At 40.8% G+C, this 26,933-nt stretch overlaps 1 protein-coding gene across 4 annotated transcripts in view; it reads right to left on the reverse strand.

The window, feature by feature from the left end:
* Positions 1 to 11,988: 11,988 nt before the first annotated feature.
* MALT1 (MALT1 paracaspase) overlaps positions 11,989 to 26,933 on the reverse strand; it is a 59,521-nt gene continuing 44,576 nt past the window's right edge. For all 4 annotated transcript variants that reach the window (XM_082417956.1, XM_082417955.1, XM_082417954.1 and 1 more), the window contains 6 exons: positions 25,846 to 25,920; positions 25,391 to 25,518; positions 21,058 to 21,207; positions 19,233 to 19,390; positions 17,986 to 18,111; positions 11,989 to 16,909 (listed from right to left, as the gene is read on the reverse strand). In XM_082417956.1, coding sequence (XP_082274082.1) covers positions 16,469 to 16,909; positions 17,986 to 18,111; positions 19,233 to 19,390; positions 21,058 to 21,207; positions 25,391 to 25,518; positions 25,846 to 25,920 — 1,078 coding nt within the window. In that variant the 3' untranslated portion in view covers positions 11,989 to 16,468. The remainder of the gene's footprint in view (positions 16,910 to 17,985; positions 18,112 to 19,232; positions 19,391 to 21,057; positions 21,208 to 25,390; positions 25,519 to 25,845; positions 25,921 to 26,933) is intronic.

Raw genomic sequence — 26,933 nt, forward strand, 5'->3', positions numbered from 1 at the left:
GTGATAGTGAGACGAGCCATGGAATCCAGCTTAGGCAAGAAAACAAATTCATCAAGAGGGGCTGCGAAGGAAGCTGGGTTCACAGCTTTTTGTTTTTGTTTTTTAATTTTATTGGAGTATAGCTGATTTACAATGTTGTGTTAGTTTCAGGTGTACAGCAAAGGGAGTCAGTTATACATATACGTATATCCATTCTTTTTTAGATTCTTTTCTCATATAGGTTATCACAGAATATTGAGTAGAGCTCCCTGTGCTATACAGTAGGTCCTTGATGGTTATCTATCTTATATGTAGTAGGGTGCATGTGTTCATCCCAAGCTTCTGATTTATCCCTCCTCCCACGTTTCCCCTCTGGTAACCATAAGTTTGTTCTTGATATCTGTAAGTCTGTTTCTGTTTTGTAAGTAAGTTCATTTGTATCTTTTTTTAAAAAAATTAGATTCCACATATGAGTGATACATATGATATTTGTCTTTCTCTGTCTGGTTTCACTTAGTATGATAATCTCTAGGTCCATCCATATTGCTGCAAATGGCATTATTTCATTCTTTTCTCTGGCTGAGTAGTATTCCATTGTATATATGTACCACATTTTCTTTATCCATTCCTCTGATGATGGACATTTACGTTGCTTCCATGTCCTGGCTATTGTAAATAATGCTGCAGTGAACATTGGGGTGCATGTATCCTTTTGGATTATGGTTTTCTCCAGATATATGCCCAGGAGTGTGATTACAGGATTATATGGTAACTCTATTTTTAGTTTTTTAAGGAACCTCCATAATGTTCTCCATAGTGGCTACACCAACTTACAGTCCCACCAACAGTGTAGGAGGGTTCCCTTTTCTCCACACCCTCTCCAGCATTTATTATTTGTAGACTTTTTGATGATGGCCATTCTGACCAGTGTGATGTGGTACCTCATTGTAGTTTTGATTTGCATTTCTCTGATAATTAGTAATGTTGATGCTTTTTGGCCATCTGTATGTCTTTCTTGGAGAAATGTCTATTTAGATCTTCTGCCCATTTTTTGATGGGTTTTTTTTTTTTTTGACATAGAGCTGCATGAGCTGTTTGTATATTTTGGATGGGTTAGCAGTTCTGATTAGGTTGAAGTGAGCTGATAGAAATTTGTGATCAGCAGGGGAAGGTTTGAATTCATTTCTGTGGTGACAAGGTCCAGGGGAACCCCAGGGAGGTGCGTGGTTGGGTTACAAGGAATGGTTCCTGGTGATGAGGAGGTCAAGGAAATGAGAGGAAAGATGTTTGGTGGGTCATCACCACAGAGTTGAATTTATCAAGAAAGGTAGAGCATGAGACTTCAGGACAGGTGATAAAGACTTCACTATGTTTTTTGGGACGGGGGGGAAAGAATGCATTTTTTAAACTTTTTTTTTTTTTTTGGCCACGCCGCGCGGCATGTGGAATCTCAGTTCCCCAACCGGGGATCGAACCCGTGCCCCCTGCATTGGAAGCGTGGAGTCCTAACCACTGGACTGCCAGGGAAGTCCCCAAGAATGTATTATAAAAAATTCTTTTTTAGAAACATGTTTCTTTTCTCTCTTTTTTTTTTTTGGCTGCACCACACAGCTTGTGGGATCTCAGTTCCTGACCAAGGATTGAACCCGGGCCATGGCAGTGAAAACACTGAATCCTAACCACTAGACCACCAGGGAACTCCCTAGAAACATATTTCTGTTTTACATTTTGGGATTCCCTCTGTCCTCCCCTTTCATCTGAGATGCGAATAGTTGGAACTGGAGGGGGCACACTTCTGTCTTTGGGCCAGGAGGGGGCACAAGAGGCTGCAATAGAAGTGTCGAGTCTAAGGGCAAACAGAGAAGTGATTGTGCTCAGGACAGGCTCTGCACCCTCTCCCATCAGTGTCCTTCCCAAGGCAGGCTGGGGCCTGAGTCTGTCTGAGGGTTGGTTCAGCTATGAGCTGCCGTTCTGTAGTAGTTTCCTAGGGCCGTCATAACCAATTTTCACTGGCTTGGCAACTTAAAACAACAGAAATGTATTGTCTCACAGTTCTGGAGGCCAGAAATCCAAAATCAGTATTACTGGGCAGAAATTAAGGTCTTGGCAGGGCCATTCTCCCTTGGAAGATTCTAGGGGAGACTCCTTCTTTGTCTCTTCAGCTCGTGGAGGCTCCAGGCATTCACCCTCGGCTTGTGGCTGTGTCAGGGCTGTCCCCACCTCCATCCTCACATGGTCTTCTCTGAGCCCCTGTCTTCTCTTCTGTCTCTTATAGACACTTGCCGTTGGAGTAGGGACCACCCTTATCCAGGTTGCTCTCGTGTCTAGATCCTTAACTTAATTACATCTGCTAAGACCCTATTTCCAAATAAGGTCACAGTCACAGGTTCTCAGAGGTTAGGAGGTAGAGATATCTTTTTTTGGGGGGGCCACTGTTCAACCCACTACACCTTTCTTTTCTCTACAGTTTAATAACCCAGTGGGTGACCCATATTTTATTTCGGTGAAACTGCTAGTAAGAGTTACTGAGTTTTTTACTGTATGCCTGCCCACACTAAAGGGTGGGTGACCTTATTTAATGCTTACAAGTACACCTTGGCAGATAGTACTGTTTACATATGAGAAAATTGAGGCTTAAGAGGGGACTTCCCTGGTGGCATAGTGGTTAAGAATCTGCCTGCCAATTCAGGGGGACACGGGTTCGATCCTTGGTCTGGGAAGATCCCACATGCCGCAGAGCAACTAAGCCTGCAAGCCACAACTACTGAGCCCACGTGCCACAACTACTGAAGCCCGTGCGCCTAGAGCCCGTGCTCCGCAACACGAGAAGCCACCGCAGTGAGAAGCCCGCGCACCACAACAAAGAGTAGCCCCTGCTCGCCGCAACTAGAGAAAGCCCTCGCGCAGCAACGAAGACCCAAAGCATCCAAAAAAAAAAAATTAATTAAAAAAAAAGTGTGCCCTGTTTTCAATTATTAAAAAAAAAAAAAGAGGTGAGTAGGCTGGGACTTCCCTGGAGGTCCAGTGTTAAGACTTCTCCTTCCAGTGAAGGGGGTGTGGGTTCGATCCCTGGTCAGGGAACTAAGACCCCACGTACCTTGTGGCCAAAAACCCAAAACATAAAACAGAAGCAATATTGTAACAAATTCAATAAAGACTTTAAAAATGGTCCACATCAAAAAAATCTTAAAAAAAAAAAAAGAGGTGAGTCGGCTGCAGAGCTGGGCTTCAGACCCAGGGGAGCTGCCCTTTTAACCCCAGGCCTCTTAATCTTATGCTGCCTCTTCTTGGTAGGATCACGTTTCTACCAGGAAGATTCCTGCAGTTAGAAGAATCTGAGTGGCTAAGGAAATCTGAAGTTTTGTACTACAGCGTAGAGAAAAGTGGGACTGTAGCTTCCCAGCTTAAACACTGTAACCCTGGAGCATGACATGTCACCAGCATCAGTTACAGAGAGTGACAGAGAATGCAGAACGTGGGAACCAGTACTCATTTGTCCTCCTGCGGAACTGCCTTCCCCCTACTAGATGCCTGGTATCCTGGGTTTCAAGATGTGGCTGTGCCAGCGTGGAGATGATACTTCAGGGCAGAAGGCAGCCAACCAGGTCCGCGGTTGCCAGCAAAGCACACCTGCGCTCATCGGCTTGCATCAGGGTGGTGTGCAGGTGTACCCGGCGGGCCATGGGCAGCTCATGTTCATGAACAAGCACCGCAGGCAGAAGCTGTGGGTGCAGAGCTTCAAGGCGGTGCCTTTCTGGTTCTTCCACAGCAGGCGGCACCTGCGCTGTGCGCCCGGGGGCCCTTTGCTTAGGAAGCTGGCCGAGCTCAGGCGGTGTTGGAGCGGCAGGGGTCCTCCCGCTTCTACTCCGGCCGGTCATCCACGAGGGCAGGGAGTAGCCTGAGGTGGCCCTGGACGCAACGCTGAGGACGTGGAGGACCCATCAGGGGAGGAAGCCGAGGCTGCTGGTGGCTGTGCTTCAAGCACAGGGTCTCTCTGATGTCCTCCCTTTGGGGGCTGTGTAACCAATTCCTACAGGGGATTCTGGAGACCCCCAGTCTCCCCACTTAAGTGCCCCGGGCATCATAGTTTCCGCAGACTCAGGCAGCAGCATTGACCTCGGGCACGTTTGCATACTCTTTGGACCAGATGTGAAACCTGGAGGAGTAGGTTCTGCAATGTCCCTTCAGTCCCCTCACAGCCCTGCTGTCCTCACTCAGATTGCATTTCTGGGGATAGATCTAGGGAGCGGGGCTCTGGGCTGGCTGGTGACCCCAGGCCTAAGGCATCTGGTCAGAGAGCTCCCATGCAGTGTGGGCCGACCCTAATCGTGTCCTTTTTTTTTTTTTTTTTTTTAATTAATTAATTAATTTATTTTTGGCTGTGTTGGGTCTTCGTTTCTGTGCGCGGGCTTTCTCTAGTTGCGGCAAGCGAGTGCCACTCTTCATCGCGGTGCGCGGGCCTCTCAACTATAGCAGCCTCTCTCGTTGCGGAGCACAGGCTCCAGACACGCAGGCTCAGTAATTGTGGCTCACGGGCCCAGCTGCTCCGCGGCATGTGGGATCTTCCCAGACCAGGGCTCGAACCCGTGTCCCCTGCATTGGCAGGCAGATTCTCAACCACTGCACCACCAGGGAAGCCCTAATCGTGTCCTTTTAAAGAAGCATTTTGAAAGCCAGCTGCCCCTGTGGCCCTGCCGGAAACAGACCTCCCTTCCCCCATTGCTCACCAGTGGGGACTGGTCAGCCTCCTTCCCCTTCCTCGCTGCATTATTTGGTGACATTCTTTTCAGTCTATGGACAAATCAGTGCCATCTTACTACAGTTTCTGCAGCCACCGGCCCTCTCTGCTGGCCAGCCCCGACATGGGCCTTGGTCACATCTGCCAACTAGGGTCCAGGGCATGAAAATGAGGGAAAAGGTAATCCTGAGAGTCGCACCAAGACATCGACACTTCATGGGTCAGACCTGAGATGTGTGAAGTCTGTGGGTGTGGCTAGAATGGCTCCCAGACCAGCAAGGCGAGTCTCAAGCTGACTGGGTATTCCTGCTGCTAAAGAAGATCCTCCGTCAGAAGGGGCGCTGGTAGCAGACGCAGGTACTGCTGGGAGAGGGACTCTTGAAGCATCTAGGCTCATTGGCAAGGTTGGTTGATGAGATGGGTGTTCGGGTCAGCTCAGCCTGGCGTCCTTAACCGCTGGATTCTTCACAGTGCCTCCCCTGGCTCCTATCATGCTTCCAAAATGCTTTGCCCTTTCTACACAGGTGTGCTTCCAGGGAGGGCGCGTACGGGCGTGCTGACACTGGCGTGTCGCCCACCTGGCCTCCCCCAACAAGCACGCTTTGCCCTGCTGGTGGGAACGCCACTGCCTGCTCCGAAACTGTGTAGTTCCTGGGATCACAACAAGGTCAGGTGACTCCAAAGTACAAAATCCGGTATTAAGAAGCTTAATACCGAGTTAGCAATAACTGATTCCAGTGGGAAGGTTATCAGATGGTGTCTTGCCTTGTTAATAACACCCACCAGGAAGCCACATCTTGAATGACAAAGTTGATTTCAGGGCCAAGTTGTGTGCTGTTTGCCAAAACTGCCCGTCAATACCTGCTCCTCTGGCCTTTACTTCTCATCAGCAGCTCAAACTGACTGCCCACTGAGCTCCTCCCCTTAACGGGGAGGCTGGAAGCCCTTGCAGCTCAGTGGGATTTTTTTCTTCCCCTTCTTTCTCAGCTTGGTAGTCTGCCTCAGGTCACCTAGCTTATTGGGGAGGGGGTGTCACCTAGCTTATGGGGGTGGTCACCTAGCTGTGTGTGAGGGGAGGATCCCCCAGCAATGGTGGGATCTAGTGAGCAGAGACTAGATCCATTGTTTTTGGCTGAGAAACTTTTTATGCAAACCAAAGCGTTGGAAAGACAGCATGTAAAACAGATAAAAGCAGAGCTGCTCCAGATGAAACAGAGGTGGGGAGCCCCAATCCCACCCTTCCAGAGAGAAGCTACTCTGAATAGTCTGAAAGGCAATGGACTCAGATGTGACGTCCACTATTAAGGCAGGTCATTGGGAAGGGAGACAAAGCCATTTACCCAAGCTGAGCACAGGACAGAGTATCCCGAGGTCAGAGAGTGATGTTGGAACCCAAGGGTGGCAGCAAAAGGGGATAGATGTACGTAGAAGATGTATATTATAAAAATGATTGGTCTCTGGGGAAGACACTAAGTCTTCATAATAGAAAAATGTCCATTCTACACAAAGTCGAATGTGGTAAAACTAAAGCTAATGAAAATACTTTAAACAAATATTCTTTTTAACACCTTTCCCTGTCAGACTTTGTTGAGCATAAATACAGCAACATTTCTGAATTTAGGTCAACTCCTTAGGAAAGTTTTGAAATGTGACCTGTGACTTTCACACTGAGAGATGGTAAGTTACTTTCTCTTTTAAGAATAATGTGTCAATATTTAAAAATTACTTTTCATGTTCTCAGAAGAGTGAAATATTAAGCCACTCTGTTAACACACATGTCATCAAAAATCATACTTGGCTCTTTCTCTGCTGTGTTAGAAAAACACCAAGATCAAGTTATAAGATTCAAGATGCCATTCCTTCTGTTTTCCAAGTAGGATGGTTTCTTGCAAGCTTCATTCAAAACAAAGATTTGTATCTTTTAGACACGATATTTAATACTCCATCAAATATGAACATTTAATGTCATTTAACATTAGCCCACTTTTGCATTGATTCCGCATTTATTATTCAACAAGGATTGTGTATCTCTTCATTATTGGGTAATAAGCAGCGGCATAGTGGAGACAATAATGGGCTGTGTTCTGGGTCTGAGTCATCCTGCCCTTGCCACTCGCCAGTTGGGCTCTCCAGGCGAATTGAGAGATCTTGGGTCAGCCTAACAATTTGTTTCCTCATCTGTAAATTGCAGAGCTGTTGAGAGTTAAATGAGATGCTGTGTGTAAAACATTTGTAACCAGCACACAGAAAGTGGCACGTCCCACCCCAAAGACTTATTTGCTTTCCTTCCTTTGCATAAATATTTATGCTCCCATGTTTTCATTCAATAATATTGATGAACCACTTATTCTACTAAAATAGTAGATGCAAATTGCCTTTTAAAAAGTCAGTTTTGGGGTGGGATAGTGAATAGGAAGGGAAATAGTTTGCTCAGAAAACTGTGAATTTTGAAACTGAGGGTAATCATTAGTTAGATCCATTACACTTCTAACCTGCCTTCACTAATCAAGCTTGCTTTAGTGCTTGCTACAAAAACTTGTATGTCCTCCAAGCAGCACGTAGCATAAACAATGTTTTCCAGGAACTTGGAGTCAGCTGTGTCTAGTTGGAGCCGAGCTGGTTGAGACTGGTTAGGACCACCGACCCTCCAACTGGGCATGCGCGAGTGTCCGCTCAGTGACCTTTTGACGTCAGAGGGCCGAAAACTCCACCCTCAGATCGTGCTAAGAGCCTCCATTTTCGAAGGTGGAGAGAACAACTGCCTCACCTTTTTCTTATTTCCAATCACCTTTCCCCACCCTCCCCATGCCTCAGACCGCCCTGCTTCAATCTCATAAATACCCTGAGCCCCTGGCCTCCGGTGAGGCAGCTCTGAGGCTTGTTCTGCGGTCTCCTCGCTAGGCTGCCTCACGGAGAAACTTCTCTACAAGCTTTGGGGTCTGGGCGTTTTGGCTGCTTGGGTTTTGGGCGAGGGAATTTGGTTCAACAGCAAAAGCAGAGCAGTGACAAGGGATAGACTCCCCGTTGTACTGAGTTTTATCCTCCCGACAGACTTTACTTTCACCCCAGAAACAAGCATAGCTTCTAGAAGAAAGCTAGCCTCTCTGTAACTGTCCTGTGGCTAGAACCTCCCTCTAAGCCTCTCTGTTCCTCACTCTAAACCTCGCTCTCAACCACACCACCCAGTCAGGTGACGGAGCTTTGCTGGTGGGTGTTGATAGCAGGCTGCGGGGAAGGAGGGCCAGGGGGGAAGCCTGGGGAAAAGGGGGTTGTTGTAGTGGATTGAAAAGCGTCCCCCAAGTTCATATCCACCTGGAACCTCAGAACGTGAGAGGAACTAGGTTCCTTGCAGGTGTCATTAGTTGAGGTCCAAAGACAAAGGTTCTTCTCTGGGGACACCCTGATTCCAGACTCTGGCCTCCAAAACTAAGGGAGTGTGTGTTCTGTTAAGTTAACCAGTTTCTAGTAACTTATTTCCGAAGTCCTAGGAAAAAGCCCTAGTTGCCAACAGTGCGTACAGGGAATACCAGAAAAAATTCTTGTCTATTTCTGCCTCAATTTTCTTCCAAAGTATCTTGGGACTGGGGGGAGGAGGTGCCTTGGGGATGAGATGGGGATAGTGATTAGGGTTGTATGGAGGAAAGCAAACAGATAAAAAACAGCTGTGGGGTTTTATTGCCCTGCTTAAATGAAAATAATCTTTAAAGTCAGGCTTTATTGAGTTTTCTAAGTTCCTTTCTTCTTAGATCAGAGTCTTATCTGCACAGTCAGAAATCGGGAGTGTGTGAGGGTGTGGACGAGGGGACCCGGCCCTCAGATGCTGGGACAAGAGGGCTGATGGAGTCGGGGCTCATGGGGGCACGTAATCCCAACTCGAGTTCTCCTAACCTCGGGGCTGGGTTAGAACAAACCGAGGGAAACCGTGAGGACAGGAGCTGTTTTCCTGCTTCCCTTCTGGGACTCGGGGCCTATCCGGTGCCCACCCACCTACCAGAGGCTGCTTAGTGAGAGAGAACTGTTCTCCACTCATCCCCCAAACCCCTACATGACTGGGAGCTTATGAGGAAGACATGATCAGTGCCAGAGAAAAAGCATAAAGGGAATGCATTTGCTCACGCATACAAGAAGCCCTCTGTGTGAATCTTCACCGTAAGTACAAATACCAGCTCAGTATAATTTTGCCTTCTTAGCTCCAAATCACTGTATTGAGTCTCAGACATTTTCTTTCTTGTTTTTAAAGTCTTTCCCCCAATAACTTCAGCTTTCCAGAAGCTTTTTTGTGAATCATTCTTTTTCTATCTACAAGGGGAAAGTTGATTTCTGACGGCTCCATCAAAGGAGGTTCCTGAATTTCTAATCTGCACCTGGCCCTCCCCATGCCCACCTTGCCTCTGACTGCCTTCATCTTTAAAGTACAGGCGTTTAAACTTAACTCTTTGGTTGCGTGTTGTAAATTCACAACCCTGTTTCCCCCACCTCCAGTGCCTGGTGCCCACGGTACAACCATGCTGATGTCTTCTTTGGGGTTTGTATTGGGAACCTCATTTGCTCGTAGATAAAAACAAGAGACACTTCTTCTCTAAAAGAGAACAGGTGGCTTCCATTTCAATCTAAAGATTGAGGCCAACACAGCAGCAAGTCATGAGCGGTGAAGAAGAGTTAGTTTAGTGGCAAGTACGTATTAACCAAAGCACAGGACCCTCGGGCAGGTTAGCGGGTAGATCAATGTCTCAATAGAATTAGATGAGAACCAGACTCTGAAGGGATGGACAAACCCTACCTGCCTCTGTCGGCAAAGGGACACGGGACCAAGAACAGACTGGTTGGATGTCCACTCCTTTGACCTATTTTTGAGCACCGACTATGTGCCTTGCACCACGATGAGTAGGACTAACCCTGTCCTCCCCTCATGGATCTCACTGTCCAGGGAACTTTGCTTCTCCTGCTGAAGAAGCTGTCTCTGAATCTAATCGGGTAACTGTTACTGCCGGCTGGGTAACTGCCCTCCTGGAACTGTACTCTCTTGAGCCACTTAAGACTGCTTAGGGCCACTGACCCTCCAGCTGGGCGTGTGTGAATGTCCTCTTGGTGACCTTTTGACATCAGAGAGCTGAGAACTCTACCCTCTGATCGTGCTGGTGCTACCATTTTCTCAACACCCTTCCTGTGAAGGAGACTAGTTGCACCTGCACAGAATGACGACTACCTCACCTTTTTCTCGACTCAGATCACCTTTCCCCACTCTCCCTCAGTTTTATCCCATAAAAGCCTCTTGCCTTCCAGGAGGCAGATTTAAGATTAGTTCTCCCGTCTCCTTGCTTGGCTGCCTTGCGAATAAACCCTTTCTCTGCTGCGGACCTTGGTGTTTCAGGGTTGACTTGCTGTGCTTTGAGCAACGAACCCTGGTTTGGTAATAGTTTCTTGTAATGTATGCAAACTCATCCAAAAGTATTTTTGAATATGTGATTAGTTTTAAAAATTACTTGCAAATGTTCGCTTAGCCATGATGGAATGATAAGGCCTGGAGGTACTGTCCCATCTTAAACAACCAGAATACCAGACAAAATACAAGAAACAATACAAGTTTTTAGATATTGGACAAGGAGCACAGGACGTGATCCCTGAGGGAAGGGAGACAAACAAGATAAGCCTTCAGTTCCTGGCGGTCAGGCCACAGCAGAGGGAGGTTCTGGAATCCTAAGTGTCATCTTGACAGTGTGGTTACCAAGAATGTTCTTGTTTTTAGGCAATACACACCTAAGTATTTACTTAGGGGCTAAAGGGTTACTTCCGAACAGCTCAGGAAAAAATGTCATACATATATGTATATAGATATACATACAAACATATATACATTTGAGACAAAATGATACAATATGGGAAAATGTTAGTATTTAGAGAATCAGGGTGACGGGAATATGGGAATTCTTTGTATTAGTTTTGCAACTTTTCTCTTGAGTTTGGAAACATTTCAATTTTAAAATTAAAAAAAGCACCTATGTATGAATTACTCATGACATCAAAAACCACATGAGAGAACTTCCCTGGTGGCACAGTGGTTAAGAATCTGCCTGCCAATGCAGGGGACACAGGTTCAAGCCCTGGTCTGGGAAGATTCCACATGCTGCACAGCAACTAAGCCCATGTGCCACAACTACTGAGCCTGCGCTCTAGAGCCCGCGAGCCACAACTACTGAGCCTGTATGCCACAACTACTGAAGCCTGAGCACTTAGAGCCCGTGCTCTGCAACAAGAGAAGCCACCGCAATGAGAAGCCCGTGCGCGCACCACAACAAAGAATAGCCCCTGCTCGCCGCAGCTAGAGAAAGCCCGTGTGCAGCAACGACAGACCCAATGCAGCCAAAACTAAATAAATAAATATACCAAAAAAACCCTACATGAGACACTTTGCATTTTTAAACTTGATTGCATTTATGAAAAATTGTGTTCAAAAACAAATTTATTTAAAGGTTTGCATTTTTTAAAATATTTATTTATTTATGGCTGTGCTGGGTCTTCGTTTCTGTGCGAGGGCTTTCTCTAGTTGTGGCAAGTGGGGACCACTCTTCATCGCGGTGCGCGGGCCTCTCACTATCGCGGCCTCTCCTGTTGCGGAGCACAGGCTCCAGACGCGCAGGCTCAGTAGTTGTGGCTCACGGGCCCAGTTGCTCCGCGGCATGTGGGATCTTCCCAGACCAGGGCTCGAACCCGTGTCCCCTGCACTGGCAGGCAGACTCTCAACCACTGCGCCACCAGGGAAGCCCCAAAAACAAATTTATTGATGCTCAGAATTTTAAACCATATACTTTAAAACTATAGTTGTTCTCTGTATAAAAACTGGAAAATACAGGTAAGCAAAGACAATCCCACCAATTAGAAACATTGCTAATCAAATTGTTTTTGTGTGTAAAGTACTTTACGTAACATTAACGGCTGGGGACGTTCAATTTCCATACTTTTTGAAAAGTGAATTTGGAGTGAACAAAATTCAACTGCAACTTACTTTAGAAGCCAATATGCATTGCCAATACTATGAAAAGTGCATCGTAGGAAGTACCTTAATAACAAATAGTGCGCCCTGTGTAGGGACTGGTATGATTTTGAGAATGCCAGATTTGGAGAATGATGATCCTTTTCAAAAAGCTGGCACTTTACAGGAATTTGAGTACTGCCAACCCTGTAAAGTATTATAAGCCCTATGAGATCATCATCCCTGTTTTACAGATAAAGAAATAGAAAAAGCATACACAAGATAAATAACACGCTTTAAGTCACACCACTTGGAGCGGACTCAGATTTTAGTAAAGCCAAACTTTGTGTCTGCTGAGATATTAATGCTGTCAAACAGAAAAAAAAAATTACGTTTATACACACATTATTTCTGGGTATATTTTTCTTTACTAACAGTTTATCAATATGAGAAATATGTAATTCAAGGGCAAGTATTGAAAACTTATTTTGGTTGGGCCTGGATAAAATTCACAATGTTAAGCTAGAAAAACAGGTTGACATACATGAAAGTAATGTGTAAATCCTGAGTTTCTGGCAACAGTTGGTAGTTGAAAGCAACAGCATACAAATACCAGGGGAACGTTTAAACAACAGAAAACAACTTAACATTTATTGGCCCTTAAAAAATAAAAAAAATCAGATCTCATCCTGACACTGAACTTGTGCAGATCTATGTGTCAGTATATCAGTTATCTGAGCTATGGATACATAACTGAATTTCTTGAGTTTGATGAGTTGAAAAAAATTGTGATTACTGAGACCAACTTTATTGTTGCTTCATGTGCAAGTTAGATTTGGAGAGCAAGGAAAAACAAATGGTCTAAATGCCCCTTTTCAGTATTCTTTAAAGACTTTCTTTCCTAAGGCTATACCTCTATTTACCTGTTCATCTCTGGATGAACAACACTTTAATGTTTTACATTCAAATGATCCCATGTATTTAGGTTTGATTTTTCTTTTATTAGAAAACATGTAACTTATAATTTTTATAATTTTTAAAGTTACTTTCCAGAAAATACCTTCTCCAGAATCAAGTATTAGCTTTGGATTTAGTGAGCCTTTACTATCCTAATCTCTTCCTCACATTGTCATTGGTATGGATAGGTTACCTTTCCTAAATTCCACTGATGTACATAAAAAAATCCTATGCTAATATTACAAAGCAATTGGTGTGAGAGATTCAAGTAAAATAAAAGCATGGCTGATGGAAAAGATGAAAAAAACGCACCATTCTTATTTTTTCAATGTTTTAAAATTATAAATACATGCTTGGTTTAAAAATTCAAATATACAGAAAAATATAAAGTGAAAGGCAGAAAGTCCCTTTACCCTACCTACCTTCTAGCCCCATTCTCTACAGCTGTGCAGTTGAATATGGAAGCCCCTAGCTATATGTAGCTATTTAAATTAAAACCAAAATTAAAAAAAAAGTTTCTCACACCAGCTATATTGCAACTCCTCAGTGACCACATGGGACTAGAGGGTATCATATTGGAGAGTGAAGATATACAAGATTTCCATCATCACAGAAAATCCATTGGTTACTGCTCTACAGAAACCATAATTAAGCACTAGCATATAAAAGGCTCATTATTATGAGTTATGAGTTCTTTATATATTTGATACAAACCCCTTATCAGATGTGATTTTCAAAATTTTTCTCATTCTGTGGGCTTTTTACTTTCTTGATGGTGTCCTTTAAAGCACAAAAGTTCATTTTGATTAAGTCCAATTTATTTTTTTTCCCTTGTTTGTACTTTTGGTGCTGTATCTAAGAAGCTGTTGGTTAGCCCAAGGTCACAAAGGTTTACTTCTCTGTTTTCCTGTAAGAGTTTTATAGTTTTAGCTCTTATTTAGGTGTATGATGCATTTTGAGTTAAAATTTGTGTATGGCATAAGGAAGGGATAGCCTTCCTTATACCATTAAGTGGCTATCCAGGGATAGCCACTGGATAGCACGTGGCTATCCAGTTGTCCTTGGATCATTTGTTGAAAAGACTACTCTTCCTCATTGAATGGTATTGGCACCCTTACCAAATATCAATTGATCATAAAATGTATGGGTTTATTTCTGGACTGTTATATTTTATATTCCTTTGTAATGTCTATCCTGTTTTGATTACTATAGCTTTGTAATAATTTTAAAATTGGTTAAGTGTGAATCTTCCCACTTTGTTCTCTTTCAAGATTGTTTTGGGTATTGTGGGTTTTTTTGCCTTTCCATGTGAATTTTATCAGCTTATCAATTTCTGCAAAAAAGCCAGCTGGAATTTTGATGGGAATTGCATTGAATCTGTAGACCAATTTGGGGAGCATTGCCATCTAAACAGTGTTAAGCCTTCCAATCCATCAACAAAGATGTCTTTCCATTTATTTACATCTTCTTTAATTTCTTTCAACAGTGTTCTGTAGTTTTGTTTTATTCATCTAATGCTATTATAAACAGGAGAAAAAAAAAAACCCTCAATTTTAGAAAGTCCATTCCTAGTATAGAAATAAAACTGATTTTTGTATGGTGATCTTTGTATCTATCCTGCAACCTGTTGAACTCATTAGTTTTCAAATGAATTCCTTACAATTTTCTATATACAACAAGATCATGTCATCTCTGAATACATAGTCTTACTTCTTTTCCAATATGGTTGCCCTTTCTTTTTCTTGCCTAATTGCCCTGGCTAGTGCCTCAAGTACAGTGTTGAATAGAAGTGGTGAGAATGAAAATCCTTGTCTTATTTCTGATCTTAGGGGGAAAGCAGTCAGTATTCAGTCTGTCGCCATTAAGTATGATGTTTAAGTAGGTGTGGTTTTTTGGTAGATGCCCTTTATCATCCTGAGGACGTTCCCCTTTTATTTCTAGTTTCTTGAGTATTTTTATCATGAAAGGGTGCTGAATTTTATCAAATGCTTTTTCTGTATACATTAAGACAAGACACTGTAGTAATTTTGATCTTTAGGAACATGATCCTCATTCATGATTCTGTGTTTGTAAATTTGCCAATTTACTTATTTAAAATTTATTTATAACCCTAAAGTCAATACTTGCAGCACTTTTATGACCATTCATGGACATGTGCAGACTGGTGAAAAAAACTGAGTTCCTTGAGGTGCATGTTCTCAACTGAGGTCAAACAAGGCAATGCTTTGCCTTCTTGTTTCAGCTCTCTTGCAGAGATGGCCAGAGGATGGAGAAGGCATGGGGAAAGGCAGTATAGTGCAAGAAGCTCTGGCTCTGGGGCCAGTTGGATGGGTCTGAATCCCAAGTCTGGCCCATTAATTGGGTGGCCTCAGGCAAGTCACTTAATACTTCTGAACCTCATTTTGTCTCTTATAAAATAAATAGACTCTACCAGGATAAACTGTTTTTAGCATTTAAGGTTACAGTCTATTTGAGATATGTATATGTGTAAAACACACACATTTCCCCTAGGAGCAATGGCTCTGTATTTGCTAATTCAGTATTCATAGTGACATTATAGAATATAACTATTGTGAATAACAAGATAATTTACACGTTATGTTTAATTTTGGATGTTAAACCAACCTTGCATTCCTGGGATAAATTTCACTTGGTCGTGGTGTATGACACTTCTTATATTTTGCTAGTATTTTGTTGATGATTTTTTGTGTCTATAGTCATAATAGATATTGCTCTGTAGTTTTCTTGCAATGTCTTTGGTTTTGTATTAGGGTAATACTGGCCTCAAAAGATTGAGTTGGGAAGTGTTCTCCTATTTTTGGAAAAAGTTTGCAAAGGATTGGTGCTACTTCTTTAAAAAGTGTCTGGTAGAATACAGCAGTGAAGACATCTGGGCCTGGGATTTTCTTTGTGGGATGTTTTAAAACTACTAATTCAACCTTTTCATTGCCAGCTGCTTTTTAAACTTGCTTTTAGGTAGAACCAAAGGTGACTGTCTCCTAAGGCCAGTAAAATGAGAAAATACACCTTATTAAGGAAGGACATGTCCAATATTTGTAAGATTCAGGTAAAGAGCTACCAAGGTCATCCAGTAGCAAAATTATCCTGCTGTCTAGGGCTTTAACATAGACAAACATCTTGTCACTTCTCACGTGCTTTCATGACCTTAAGAAATTTCAGCCTGTTATACATAAGATTTATATACAAACCTCTTAACTGGCATTTGCAGCAAAGTCCTATAATCACAAACTAAAGTTCATACATTTCTAGATTATATACAGATATCCATATTTATATATCTTTAAATCTATCTACAAAAATACTACCTGTCTCAGAACCTGTCAGGAAGGCAGTGTGTAGTGGAATAAACACTGGAATAGAAGCCTGGAGGTCTCAGCTCTAACTTAAACAAGATGCCTCAATCTGTTTCTCCCACTGATAAAGTTAGGTTAAACCTGATGATCACCAAGGTACATTTTCTGGCTCTAAAAATACAATGACTTATTCTACAGTAATGCCATTCCCACTGTTCTTACTTCAGAGTGGTCAAAATGAAAACATTTTTGTTATATACACATAAACATATACACATCCGTACTTCATACTTACAGGACAAATCAACCAATTCACAGAATCTTAAAAGAGGAAGTCCGTAGTTAAATAATATAATTCCAACATCTCAAAGTCCTGAGTTTGCCATGAAACAGCTGTTACTAATTTTTTCTTTCCACATGTATATTTGCTTCTCCCCAGTACCTCACTTTATGTTAAGTACTGTTGGATGAGACATCTATTAATTATGATAACTTTCAAAAACAAAAAGGTCACTTTTCAGAAATTCTGAGCCCATCAGAGAAATTGAATGGTATTTCATCGGTTGTCTCTACTGGCACATTGCTTCTGCCAAACTGACATGAATAATGGTGGGTATGATGACTTGAAATAAATGCATCTGCAGTCCGACTGCAACGACAACTATCCGACGGCATCACATTACTTGAGTTACTAAGATGTGAATGGTAAACACCACAGAATGAGTCCTGAGATGAACGATAATGGCCAGCTCCCACGGACACGGCTGTTGAGCTCTGGTAAGGGCTGTTACACATAACACAAGTTTGGAAGCAAGTCTTCCGTCCGGAGCCTCGGTGAATGTCTAGTTTAGCAATGAGAGGTTTTCCGACATTCACTTCCTGCTTTTCCTCTACGGTATCTTCCAATCCTGAGTACTGATATGATAAACACACTGTGAAGACTAGATGTTCCTGAAAAGGAAAAGAAAACGTTTGTCATCTTCATCAACCCTGAAAGTATATCAACCTTAGACTATCATTCACACACACACACACACAGACAAAACCAAACAACAACAAAAACCCAGTCTCACTCCTGTTTCCCAGGTTCCAGACCCTCAAGGTATCCTTTACACCTTCCCTATACTAAGAAAGGCCAGCTAGAATTAGCTTCCTTTTCCCTCATTCAATATTTTGAATTAGTATAGTCAAAATCGTAGAGATCTGGTATTGTATTCCTGATGAACAGGGAAAAGGTATTTTCCAAGCAGTGGGGCTTGGGAAACTATCTTTCCCTATTACTCGAGATGGGGAATGATCTTTTAATGAAACAATAACTGGCTTTACATCTAGGTCAAAATTTTGTTTAGCTGTTTTAAAAATACTACGGAATAAAAAAAAAAAATACGACGGAATAATCACAATCATAGGTGGAGAAGCATAATTGAATCAGATAACGGACAGAAGTTCAAAGATACAAGGAGAGTGTAAGTAGATTCGCCACGAACGGGGCGACAGCAGGTTTATGACTGTCCTCGCATGACTGTCAACAGTGCTCCCTTCATTCTCCAAGTTTTGGCTACAAATAAAAACTCAGTTTGGCAAGAATTTGGTTCTATTAGAAAGCTCAATCCCATAGACCATGTACCATGTAGTTTCTGATTTAAGGTCAACGAGAAATGAAAAAAGATCAAAATAAATTCCAATTCTAATTTGTTACGTTTTGTAGAAAGTCAGAAATAGGAAATGCTTAACTGAAAATGCTAAGATATTTACGAGTAGACTATGCTTTTTGTCTCTAACTTTTTAACACCATGGAGGGTAATTACTTGCATTCTCACACACAAATCCTCAGGCCATTATCAGGGACAGAATACAACATGCAAAAGGTCACTGAGACTTGCTGCACAGCCAGCCGTTCGCTCTACTTCAACTTAATACGCAAAGCAGCAGCACATCTATGGACCAATTCAAGGTTCACAGGCAAAAATGCATTTTCACTTTCATAAAGTTTTCCCTTAGTAGTTATAGACAGGAAAAGTAATAACCTTTAATTTTTGCAGTGAGCTGAGTCTAGTATAGAGGCAATGCTTGGGAAGATCCTTTGATACTAAATAGCTGCCAGTTTCTTCGGGCGTCCCTTTATTTGCATCTTTTGGATCAATATCTAGGTCCTGTGAAAATCAGCAAACGTTATTAATGAAATCAATGGAAGTCACAACATCATCTGACCATAAAACATCTTAACAGGTACTGCTCTCCGATGAACTGTGGCCAGAGTAGGTAATCCCTTACCCAGGGCTAGAGATACAATGAAAATAACATTCTAGAGTAAATTCTAAATTCCTCACCCATACACTTAAGAAGTTAGCTCTGAAAGGACAGTTACTTTCAAACTATTCCTACAAACACTTCTAAGTGTCCTCAAGTTTCCTTTTAAGTTCGAGCCCCATTAGTGTTTGATTCCTGGATTCTCTCCTTCCTTATTCATCACTTTTGGGAAGGTGCAGGGGGATTTATGTGATTTGTATGTTTAACAGGAATAAGTAGACATGCCAAAGGCAGTTTTTCCCTTTTTTCTTTTAGAGGCAACGGCTGTCGAGAGCAGGAGACCTACTCTGTGACTCTATAGAGAGCAGCCCTCAGGCTCCGCCTGCCCAGTGCCCGGGGGCCAATCCTGGTCCAGAGCTGCTGGGACTGGTGCACAGACCTGTCTAATTCTGGGGGTCACACTGAGCAAATGTCCTCCATGAAGGCTTTATCAGAAGCAAAGGAGATGTTTTGGATTGTTTGCCTTACTCTGTGCTTACGTCTCAATTTACTACAACTATGTAGGAAAGAGGGATATTGTTTAGTGGCTTCCTTAGGCCAATACGAAATAAATGTTTTGGAAAGAACTAGGTTCCTATTCTTCCAATATACTACTATAGCTTGACAAATACGACTTACACTGTTGTAGTAACTTTTTTGGAAACGTTTTCAAAAGGAAGTTATTCTGGACATATGTATAGCACATTTTATTCCTTCATATTTGATATCCTATTTAGGGTAAGGGAAATAAAGCCTTCTTTCCTGGGTGAACTTCAGACATTTCCAAACTTAACATATTTAAGGTATTTTGGCAATCAGTTTTTAAATATTAGGACTACCATTACTGAAATGCAAATATTTTTATAAGTGTAATAAATATGTATACATTTCCTTTACATTTATCAACTTTTAAGTTTTCAAAAACTTTTAGTTGTTAGTAAGTGAGGATATATCATTATATTTTAAATAGAAGAAAAAGACTTACAAGTGGAAAATCGGTAACATAGGCATCGCACATTAATATATCAGGTGGTTTGTGGACTATACTTGTATAGATTATCATGACGTTGGAAAACTCAGCTGCAAATCCTAATTGAATCTGAACACCACATTGAAATTTAAGACACATACTTTCTGGAAGTTCTGAAAAAACAATTTATAAATATTTAAAGAATGCTTCGTAAGTTTTCTGATGTTAAGTGGCAAACAAATATTCTTTGAGGCAAAATACAATTAGAGCTATTTCTGCTGCTTAAAAATGTTATATAACTAACATGGTTTAAAGACACACACACACACACACACTTAAAAAAAAAGAGTGCAATATTCTACTGGTCAAGCAAGTATCTTTTGTTTTCTATTTTCTTACAGCTCTTGTCCCTCTGCATACATAATTTTTATAGTGGTAATCAAAAGTATACATACAATTGTAGATATATTTTCACTGTTTCCTTATTCTTCATGAAAATAGTTTTAAATAAACTACTCAGTGACATTATGCTTTATCTTTAACAATTCTGCTACTTTTTTTTAATGAATTTACTTATTTATTTTTGGCTGCATTGGGTCTTCGTTGCTGCACTCGGGCTTTCTCTAGTTGCGGCGAGCGGGGGCTACTCTTCATTGCGATGCGCGGCCTTCTCATTGCGGTGCGCGGCCTTCTCATTGCGGTGGCTTCTCTTGTTGTGGAGCACGGGCTCTAGGCGTGCGGGCCTCAGTAGTTGTGGCGCACGGGCTTAGTTGCTCCGCGGCATGTGGGATCTTCCCGGACCAGGGCTCGAACCTGTGTCCCCTGCATTGGCAGGCGGATTCTTAACCACTGCGCCACCAAGGAAGTCCCTATCTGACCTTTTAATTTCATTTTATGGAAGGTTTTGTTTACGGTTGCTCTTAACTGTGATTTTTGTTGTTGTTTTAGAGCTTTTTTAAAGAAAAAGAATTTTAACTACTTATCCAATTATCTGGAATGCCAAGACAATATATTTATGGCATTTTGCATTTTAATGTGCTTCAGTGTGTTAATTTACCAAAAATATATCTTAGAGAACAAACTGTTACGAAAAGAAAGACATTATATAGGAGTTCAACAAATACAATTAATTTTAAGTTATCACTTAATAATGTATCCACAGCATAGATATTTGGGATTCATAGAAGATTCAACCAACCATTATTTCAGCCAATAATTTAAACTTATTTTTTCACTAAATCACATAGAATCACCAGAGGTGATTAAGTTGCAGATGATTTCTGCCTCACCTTCTTTCTCTTGCTCACCAACCCATGGATTCAAATGTCAAGGAGACAAGCTCAGTTATGCTCAGTAATATTTATAAGCATTCAGTATTTGCTGACCATCATGTTTGTGTCTTTACATGTGATTTCATTCGATATCAACAACCCTATCAAGTAAGCACTACTTCTTGTCCCCATTTTACAGGTAACATGTTTATCAAGTAGGGGCCTGTCTGATTTTTGAAATGGCACACTTCAACATCTCACAATATAGGAGAATCTAAGGGATTGTATATTAGACAAATTGAAAATAGTTTTAAAGATAGAATTTAAGAATGATCATTTTAATTTTACCAAAGGTGAAAATAATGGGTTAATTTAATATTTCCAACATCAAATAAATCAATGTAATATCTATAACTGAAACCTTTGCTTAGTCTTGGGTTTACTCACTAGGCTAAAATATTTTCCCTACAAAATTCGGAGGAAAGCTGAATATTCAGAAGGTAAAACACTTTATGATTTTATATAAACATATTATAGAAATAGCTCATAGAAAATAGACTTTACTGTACCATGTGCCTTGGCCCATTGGAGATTCCGCACCAGAGATTCTGCAGAATGTGCTGTTCCCTGTATTGGGTCAGTAAGTGCTCTCTTTTCAGATAAGCTACTTCGAATCTCTAGAGCCTGTTTGCCTTTGGTAAGGTGACATTTACCCATATCTAAAAGATAAGAAGTGAATATTAGTTTTAAGACCACATCCTTTCATTTAGACCAAGAACTCTCCTACAAATCACGCTATATCCTCAATATCACTTATTCACTCAACAGATATTTACCAAGCACCTACTATGTGCCAGGCATGGTTCCAGGTGCTAGGGATATAGCAGTGAGCAAACAGGTAAAAATACTGGACCAGGGGGCTTCCCTGGTGGCACAGTGGTTAGGAATCCGCCTGCCAATGCAGGGGACACAGGTTCGAGCCCTGGTCCAGGAAGATCCCACATGCCGCGGAGCAACTAAGCCCGTGCACCACAACTACTGAGCCTGTGCTCTAGAGCCCGTGAGCCACAACTACTGAGCCTGCATGCTGCAACTACTGAAGCCCGCATGCCTAGAGCTCGTGCTCCACAACAAGAGAAGCCACCACGATGGGAAGCCCGCGCACCGCAACAAAGAGTAGCCCCCGCTCGCCGCAACTAGAGAAAGCCTGCGTGCAGCAACGAAGACCCAACACAGCTAAAAATAAAAATAAATAAAATAAATAAATTAAAAAAAAAATACTGGACCAGTTCACTTCTAAAGGCCCCTTTCTAGCTTTTATCTTCTATAATTCTATGAATGAATCCCCAATATTTTAAGCCTTGAAATTTACAAAGAGCTGAAAGTATATTTCTTTACTGTATGGGCAGTCATAATTTTACGTCTATACTCTGTTGAGAAATACATTCTCAACATAATAAACAAATACATTCTCATAATAAACAAATGATGACACAGCTATGAGCAAGTTAAAATATCATGCTGTCTTTTCCTAAGATTTATTTTTAAAAAAGGAAATAATGTGTTAAAACTACCAATATGTTAAAGCACCATCACGGTCCTCCCCCAACTCAAAGTAACCAAAGTACTCTGTATATATTCTTACGCATATTTTAATTTTCACTCATGTAGATATTGGTAAATAGTATGTGCCCACGTTTTAGATTTTGTACTTAACAAAAATGTTATACACATATTTTTATAATACTATTTTCATTCAACACGATTTAGAGACTTAAGAATATTAACAAATCTCAATTAAAATTTATAAAACCAGATATTCTTTTGTATGAATACATTACAATAAATTTATCCCATTTCTGTATATATTAATAAAAATAAATTAATATCTGTCCTGGGAAAGTAGTTACTCACCTGGGAAAAACAGACATAAAACTCTAAGACTTTATCCCTTTTGCTCACAAAGAGATTCCAAATGTTTGTCTTTCACCAATAATAAGGTCAGAGAGAGAAAGACAGAGTGTGATTTTATATATATGATTATTATATAAACACACACACACACACACACACAGAATGGGAGGGAGGAATATATCAAACAATTGAGAACTAAGTTATATCAACATATTGGGGGTTGGGGGGGAGCCTAAGGGTCGTGAGCATATATAAAATCATATTGTAGGAGAGAAGGTATAGAAATCAATTTTTTAAAAGATGAAAAAGGAAGAATGAGCCAAATAAAAAATTAAATGGTTAAAACAGATACGAAAAGCCTACGGTAAATGTAGTTGAACTAAATTTTCTAGTTGAAGGAAAAAGATTATCACGTTGGACTTAAATTCATTGATTCTAAATGTGAAAATATTAGAAGCATTCCCTTTAAAATCAGAAATGAGGCAAGAATGTCTACCACTACTACTTTTATTCAAGAATGTCTCAGAGGTCCTAGCTAGTGCGACATCAAGAACATATCAGAATTCCTCTAAATTAGTAAGAAAAGCAAAAACACCACAATAGAAAAATGGACCAAGGACACGAGCAGATTTTCACATAAGAGGACATACATATTGCCATTAAAAACATGTTCAATATCACTAACAATCAGGGAAACCCAAATCAAAACCACAATGAGATAGTATTTAACACATCTGATTGGCAAAAATAAAAGTCTGACAATTGAAGCGATGAAGAGAGTGCGGATTTACACTACCTCTTGTACATTATGGGGAAGAGGGTAAGTGTAGATTGGTGCAACCACTTTGCAAAACGGTTTGGCATTATTTCTTAAAATTGAATACTGACATACCCCACGATCCAGTAATTCCAAATACTAGATTTATACCCCAAAGAAACTCTTGCATACATACTCCAGGAGACATATAAGAGATTGTTACAATGGTACTGTTCACGATAGCAAAAACTGGGATGTAACTCAAATGCTCAACAAACAGGAGAGCAGCTGAAAAAACTAGTATGTTTGCACAGTAGGCTATTATAATACAGTCAAAATGAATGAACCACAATCATGCAACAATATGGATTACTCTTAGCAATATAACATTAATTGAAAAACTTCAAGTCCCAAATACATAGCATAATATCTTTTGATAAAGTTAAAAACAACTAAAATTAAAATATACATACTTCTTGCAGACATAATATAAACTCAGTTAAAACTATGTAAGAAGCAAATCAAGGGAATGATAAACAAGATTTAGAATGATGGTTACCATGTAAGGGGGGGCAAGGAAAGAGAGAGAGGGAACATATAGTTGGATGTAGATTACTGTCAAGGTCTGAGATTCATGCTGAACAACTAATTTCACAATAAAAACTGTCAGAAGTATGTTCTAAGGGACTTACATCATTAAAAATTAAATACTAATTAAATAATCTTTTCTAGCAGGTCTTGGAGTTTTATATAGTAAGATGGTTTTTGGGTCCCTTAAATGCCATACTGCCAAAACTAGATAGGAAAGAATTTATTTTGCAATTTCAAGCAACTTAACAATAATGATGTCTGGAGTACAAAAATCAAAATCTGGCGTCACAGATTGACAACTAGAGCCTTGTAACAGCAATCAGCTTATTTCATATTTTGTTTCACTGGTACACAATTGAAACTGGAAAGGTAGTTTTTCTGCCTTAGCTATTTGGTCTATGATCTTTGAATACTTACTTTTTTTCTGAATATTTTTAAGTTATCCAGAAGATCCAAAGTTCAAATATATAATAAAATAAAAATATAATCCAGAAGTTCAAATATAAACTCATAGCACATACTGGGATGCCATTCATTGCCATAACAACAAAGTATATATCATATGTGGGTGAACTGGTGCTTTTTACTAAATTTTAAGATAGTTAATATATCTTAAAGACTAAAATTAGAATAAAACATTTTAGAGTCCCTGAAGCACCTTCACAGATCTCACTTTGAAAATAACTGACATACTCCAAAGGCTTTAATTTTTTTTTTTTAAGCGCCAGAACTTTGTCTTCAAATGAGAACTTAAATAGAAGCCCACATAATATGTAAAACAGATAAAAGCAGAACTTCTTTGGTTGAAGAAGGAGGGCCAAAGCTCTGACTGTCTACATTAAAGGGGAAAGTAGTTAAGTGATCCAGCTAAAGGATCTACACCGACAGAAACATGAAAATAAACGAATGTGATTAACAGCAGGTCGTGAAACACTCAGATACCATACACTCAAGCTGCCATCTTTGGAACATCCATGAAACTCCATTTGCTAGTGAGCCAGTTTGCAAAAGAACTGCCTTCTTTCTGATATGACTTGTAAAATGGCATTTCAAAAAACACATGTCAATCTACGGCTGTCACATGTGCTTATTCAGCACCTGACACGAGCACAGCATTATGCCAGGCAGGGGAGGAAGCAACAGAAGGGAATAGAAGACATGGTGTTAGACCTCTAGGATCCTGTCCTTAAAGCAGAATTTTAAAACTACTAAGTTCATCAAGAAAAAAAAAAAAAAAAAAGAACCCAGCTTTTCCCCATAGGGTCTCAGCATTTCTGTAAAGTTTATCTTTCTGATCCTGAAAGAGGATGCTCATTAGACAATTTTTTTTTTTTTTTTTTTTGCAAATAAGCAGCCTGGGCAGCATCAGGCACTAAGCATAGAAACAAGGTAAAGAGCTCTGAGGATTAAACTTCATTTATTTCACAACCATGTCTGGGGTCAGACTTGTAGTTCAAGTAATACTGCACAGATGCATGTAGCTGTGAACATTCTATAAACAACATTATATTGTGAACATTGTATAAAAAAAATTGTCTTATAAGATAAATACTAATTCCAGATCCGCACAGTAACAATAGGAATAAAGTAATGACCCAACAGAGAACCCTGACTGGCTTTCTCTTTAGTTTTTATTTTACCTTCTGCAACTTCATCCAGTAACACAGTTATTTTCTTTTCTTCTAATAATCTATCTTTTAAAAATTTCATGAAGATTCCATTTGCCAACCCAGAATGCTGTATTTCAAAGGCTTCTGCTCCTTGACACCTGAAAAAAGACATTTTTAAAGCAGCAAACACTTGCCGCATGAGGCTTCTGCAAAAACTGATGAGCCTCAAGCACTCCCCTGCCTCTCACGTGGCATCCCAGTTAAAGAGTTCATCTTTAAGCAAGAACTAAATGCTTTGGTGCTTAGTAAAAAGAAGATGCCAAGCCATGAAGTGCTGAAGTCAATTACTTAAAAATTTCTATCAAGAATATCGAGGCAAATTTATGCCTAGATGGCTATGGATATTTCTAGGCTTCTAGTCTACCATCACAAAGAAGTCATCAAAGAATGAAGGAATCCTCAACATAAACATAAAAGTTTCTTACGTGGCATATCCAAACACAATATTGGCAGTGACTTTTAGTGCATCCAAGATTGGGATGGTATCATCGTAGTCATTTCTATTTAAAAGGTAGGAGAGGAGAAGGACAGATACAAATATGAAAAGTTAAAACAGCATTCTTAAAAGAACATAAATAATAAACATGATACTATCCTATTACCCATAACTTAAAATTATAGGTTCAAATTCCTTTATCTTATTAGGTACATATTTACCAAAAGTAATCCAGGGCTCCTAAACTATTGAGACGGCAGAGCCTCACACCTTTTTTCTTGTTAGCTTTAAAACTGGAGTTACGTTTGAATTCGGGCATTGGATTTTGATTGGTAGAAGCTGAGCAAGCAAAACACTAAATCTGAGTAGAATCATCATTGGCTCCACTCCTTAGTAACACAATGGCAGACAAATGGGATCCAAATCTTCAAACATCTGCTTCAGTTAAACTTTCTCTGTCTGCAATACCACGACTAACTAGAGGCCCTCACTCCATGCATGGTGTCTCTGCTAATTCCTGGAGGAACAGCTGCAGGGATTGTTAGAAACGTTCTAAAGGCAGGCTGAAGAGCTGTATATTTTCTTTCTTTTTTCTTTAATTTTAATTTTTATTTATATTATTTATTTTTGGCTGTGTTGGGTCTTCGTTGCTGCACTCGTGCTTTCTCTAGTTGGTGGCGAGCGGGAGCTACTCTTCATTGCGGTGCGCAGGCTTCTCATTGCGGTGGCTTCTCTTGTCGCGGAGCACGGGCTCTAGGCTCACGAGCTTCAGTAGTTATGGCACACAGGCTCAGTAGTTATGGCACACAGGCTCAGTAGTTGTGGCTCGCGGGCTCTAGAGCGCAGGCTCAGTAGTTGTGGTGCACGGGCTTAGTTGCTCCGTGGCATGTGGGATCTTCCCGGACCAGGGCTGGAACCCGTGTCCCCTGCACTGGCAGGCAGATTCTTAACCACTGCGCCACCAGGGAAGTCCCTGTATCTTTTCTATTATGAGAAAATACCCATGCCCTTTTGTTCACTTTTGTTCTAGAGCAGACAGGAAAAAGTAAAACACACACAGAAAATATATTTTCTAGT

The sequence above is a fragment of the Balaenoptera physalus genome (genome assembly GCF_965194825.1).
Source record: "Balaenoptera physalus genome assembly, chromosome: 12".
Lineage (NCBI taxonomy): Eukaryota > Metazoa > Chordata > Mammalia > Artiodactyla > Balaenopteridae > Balaenoptera > Balaenoptera physalus.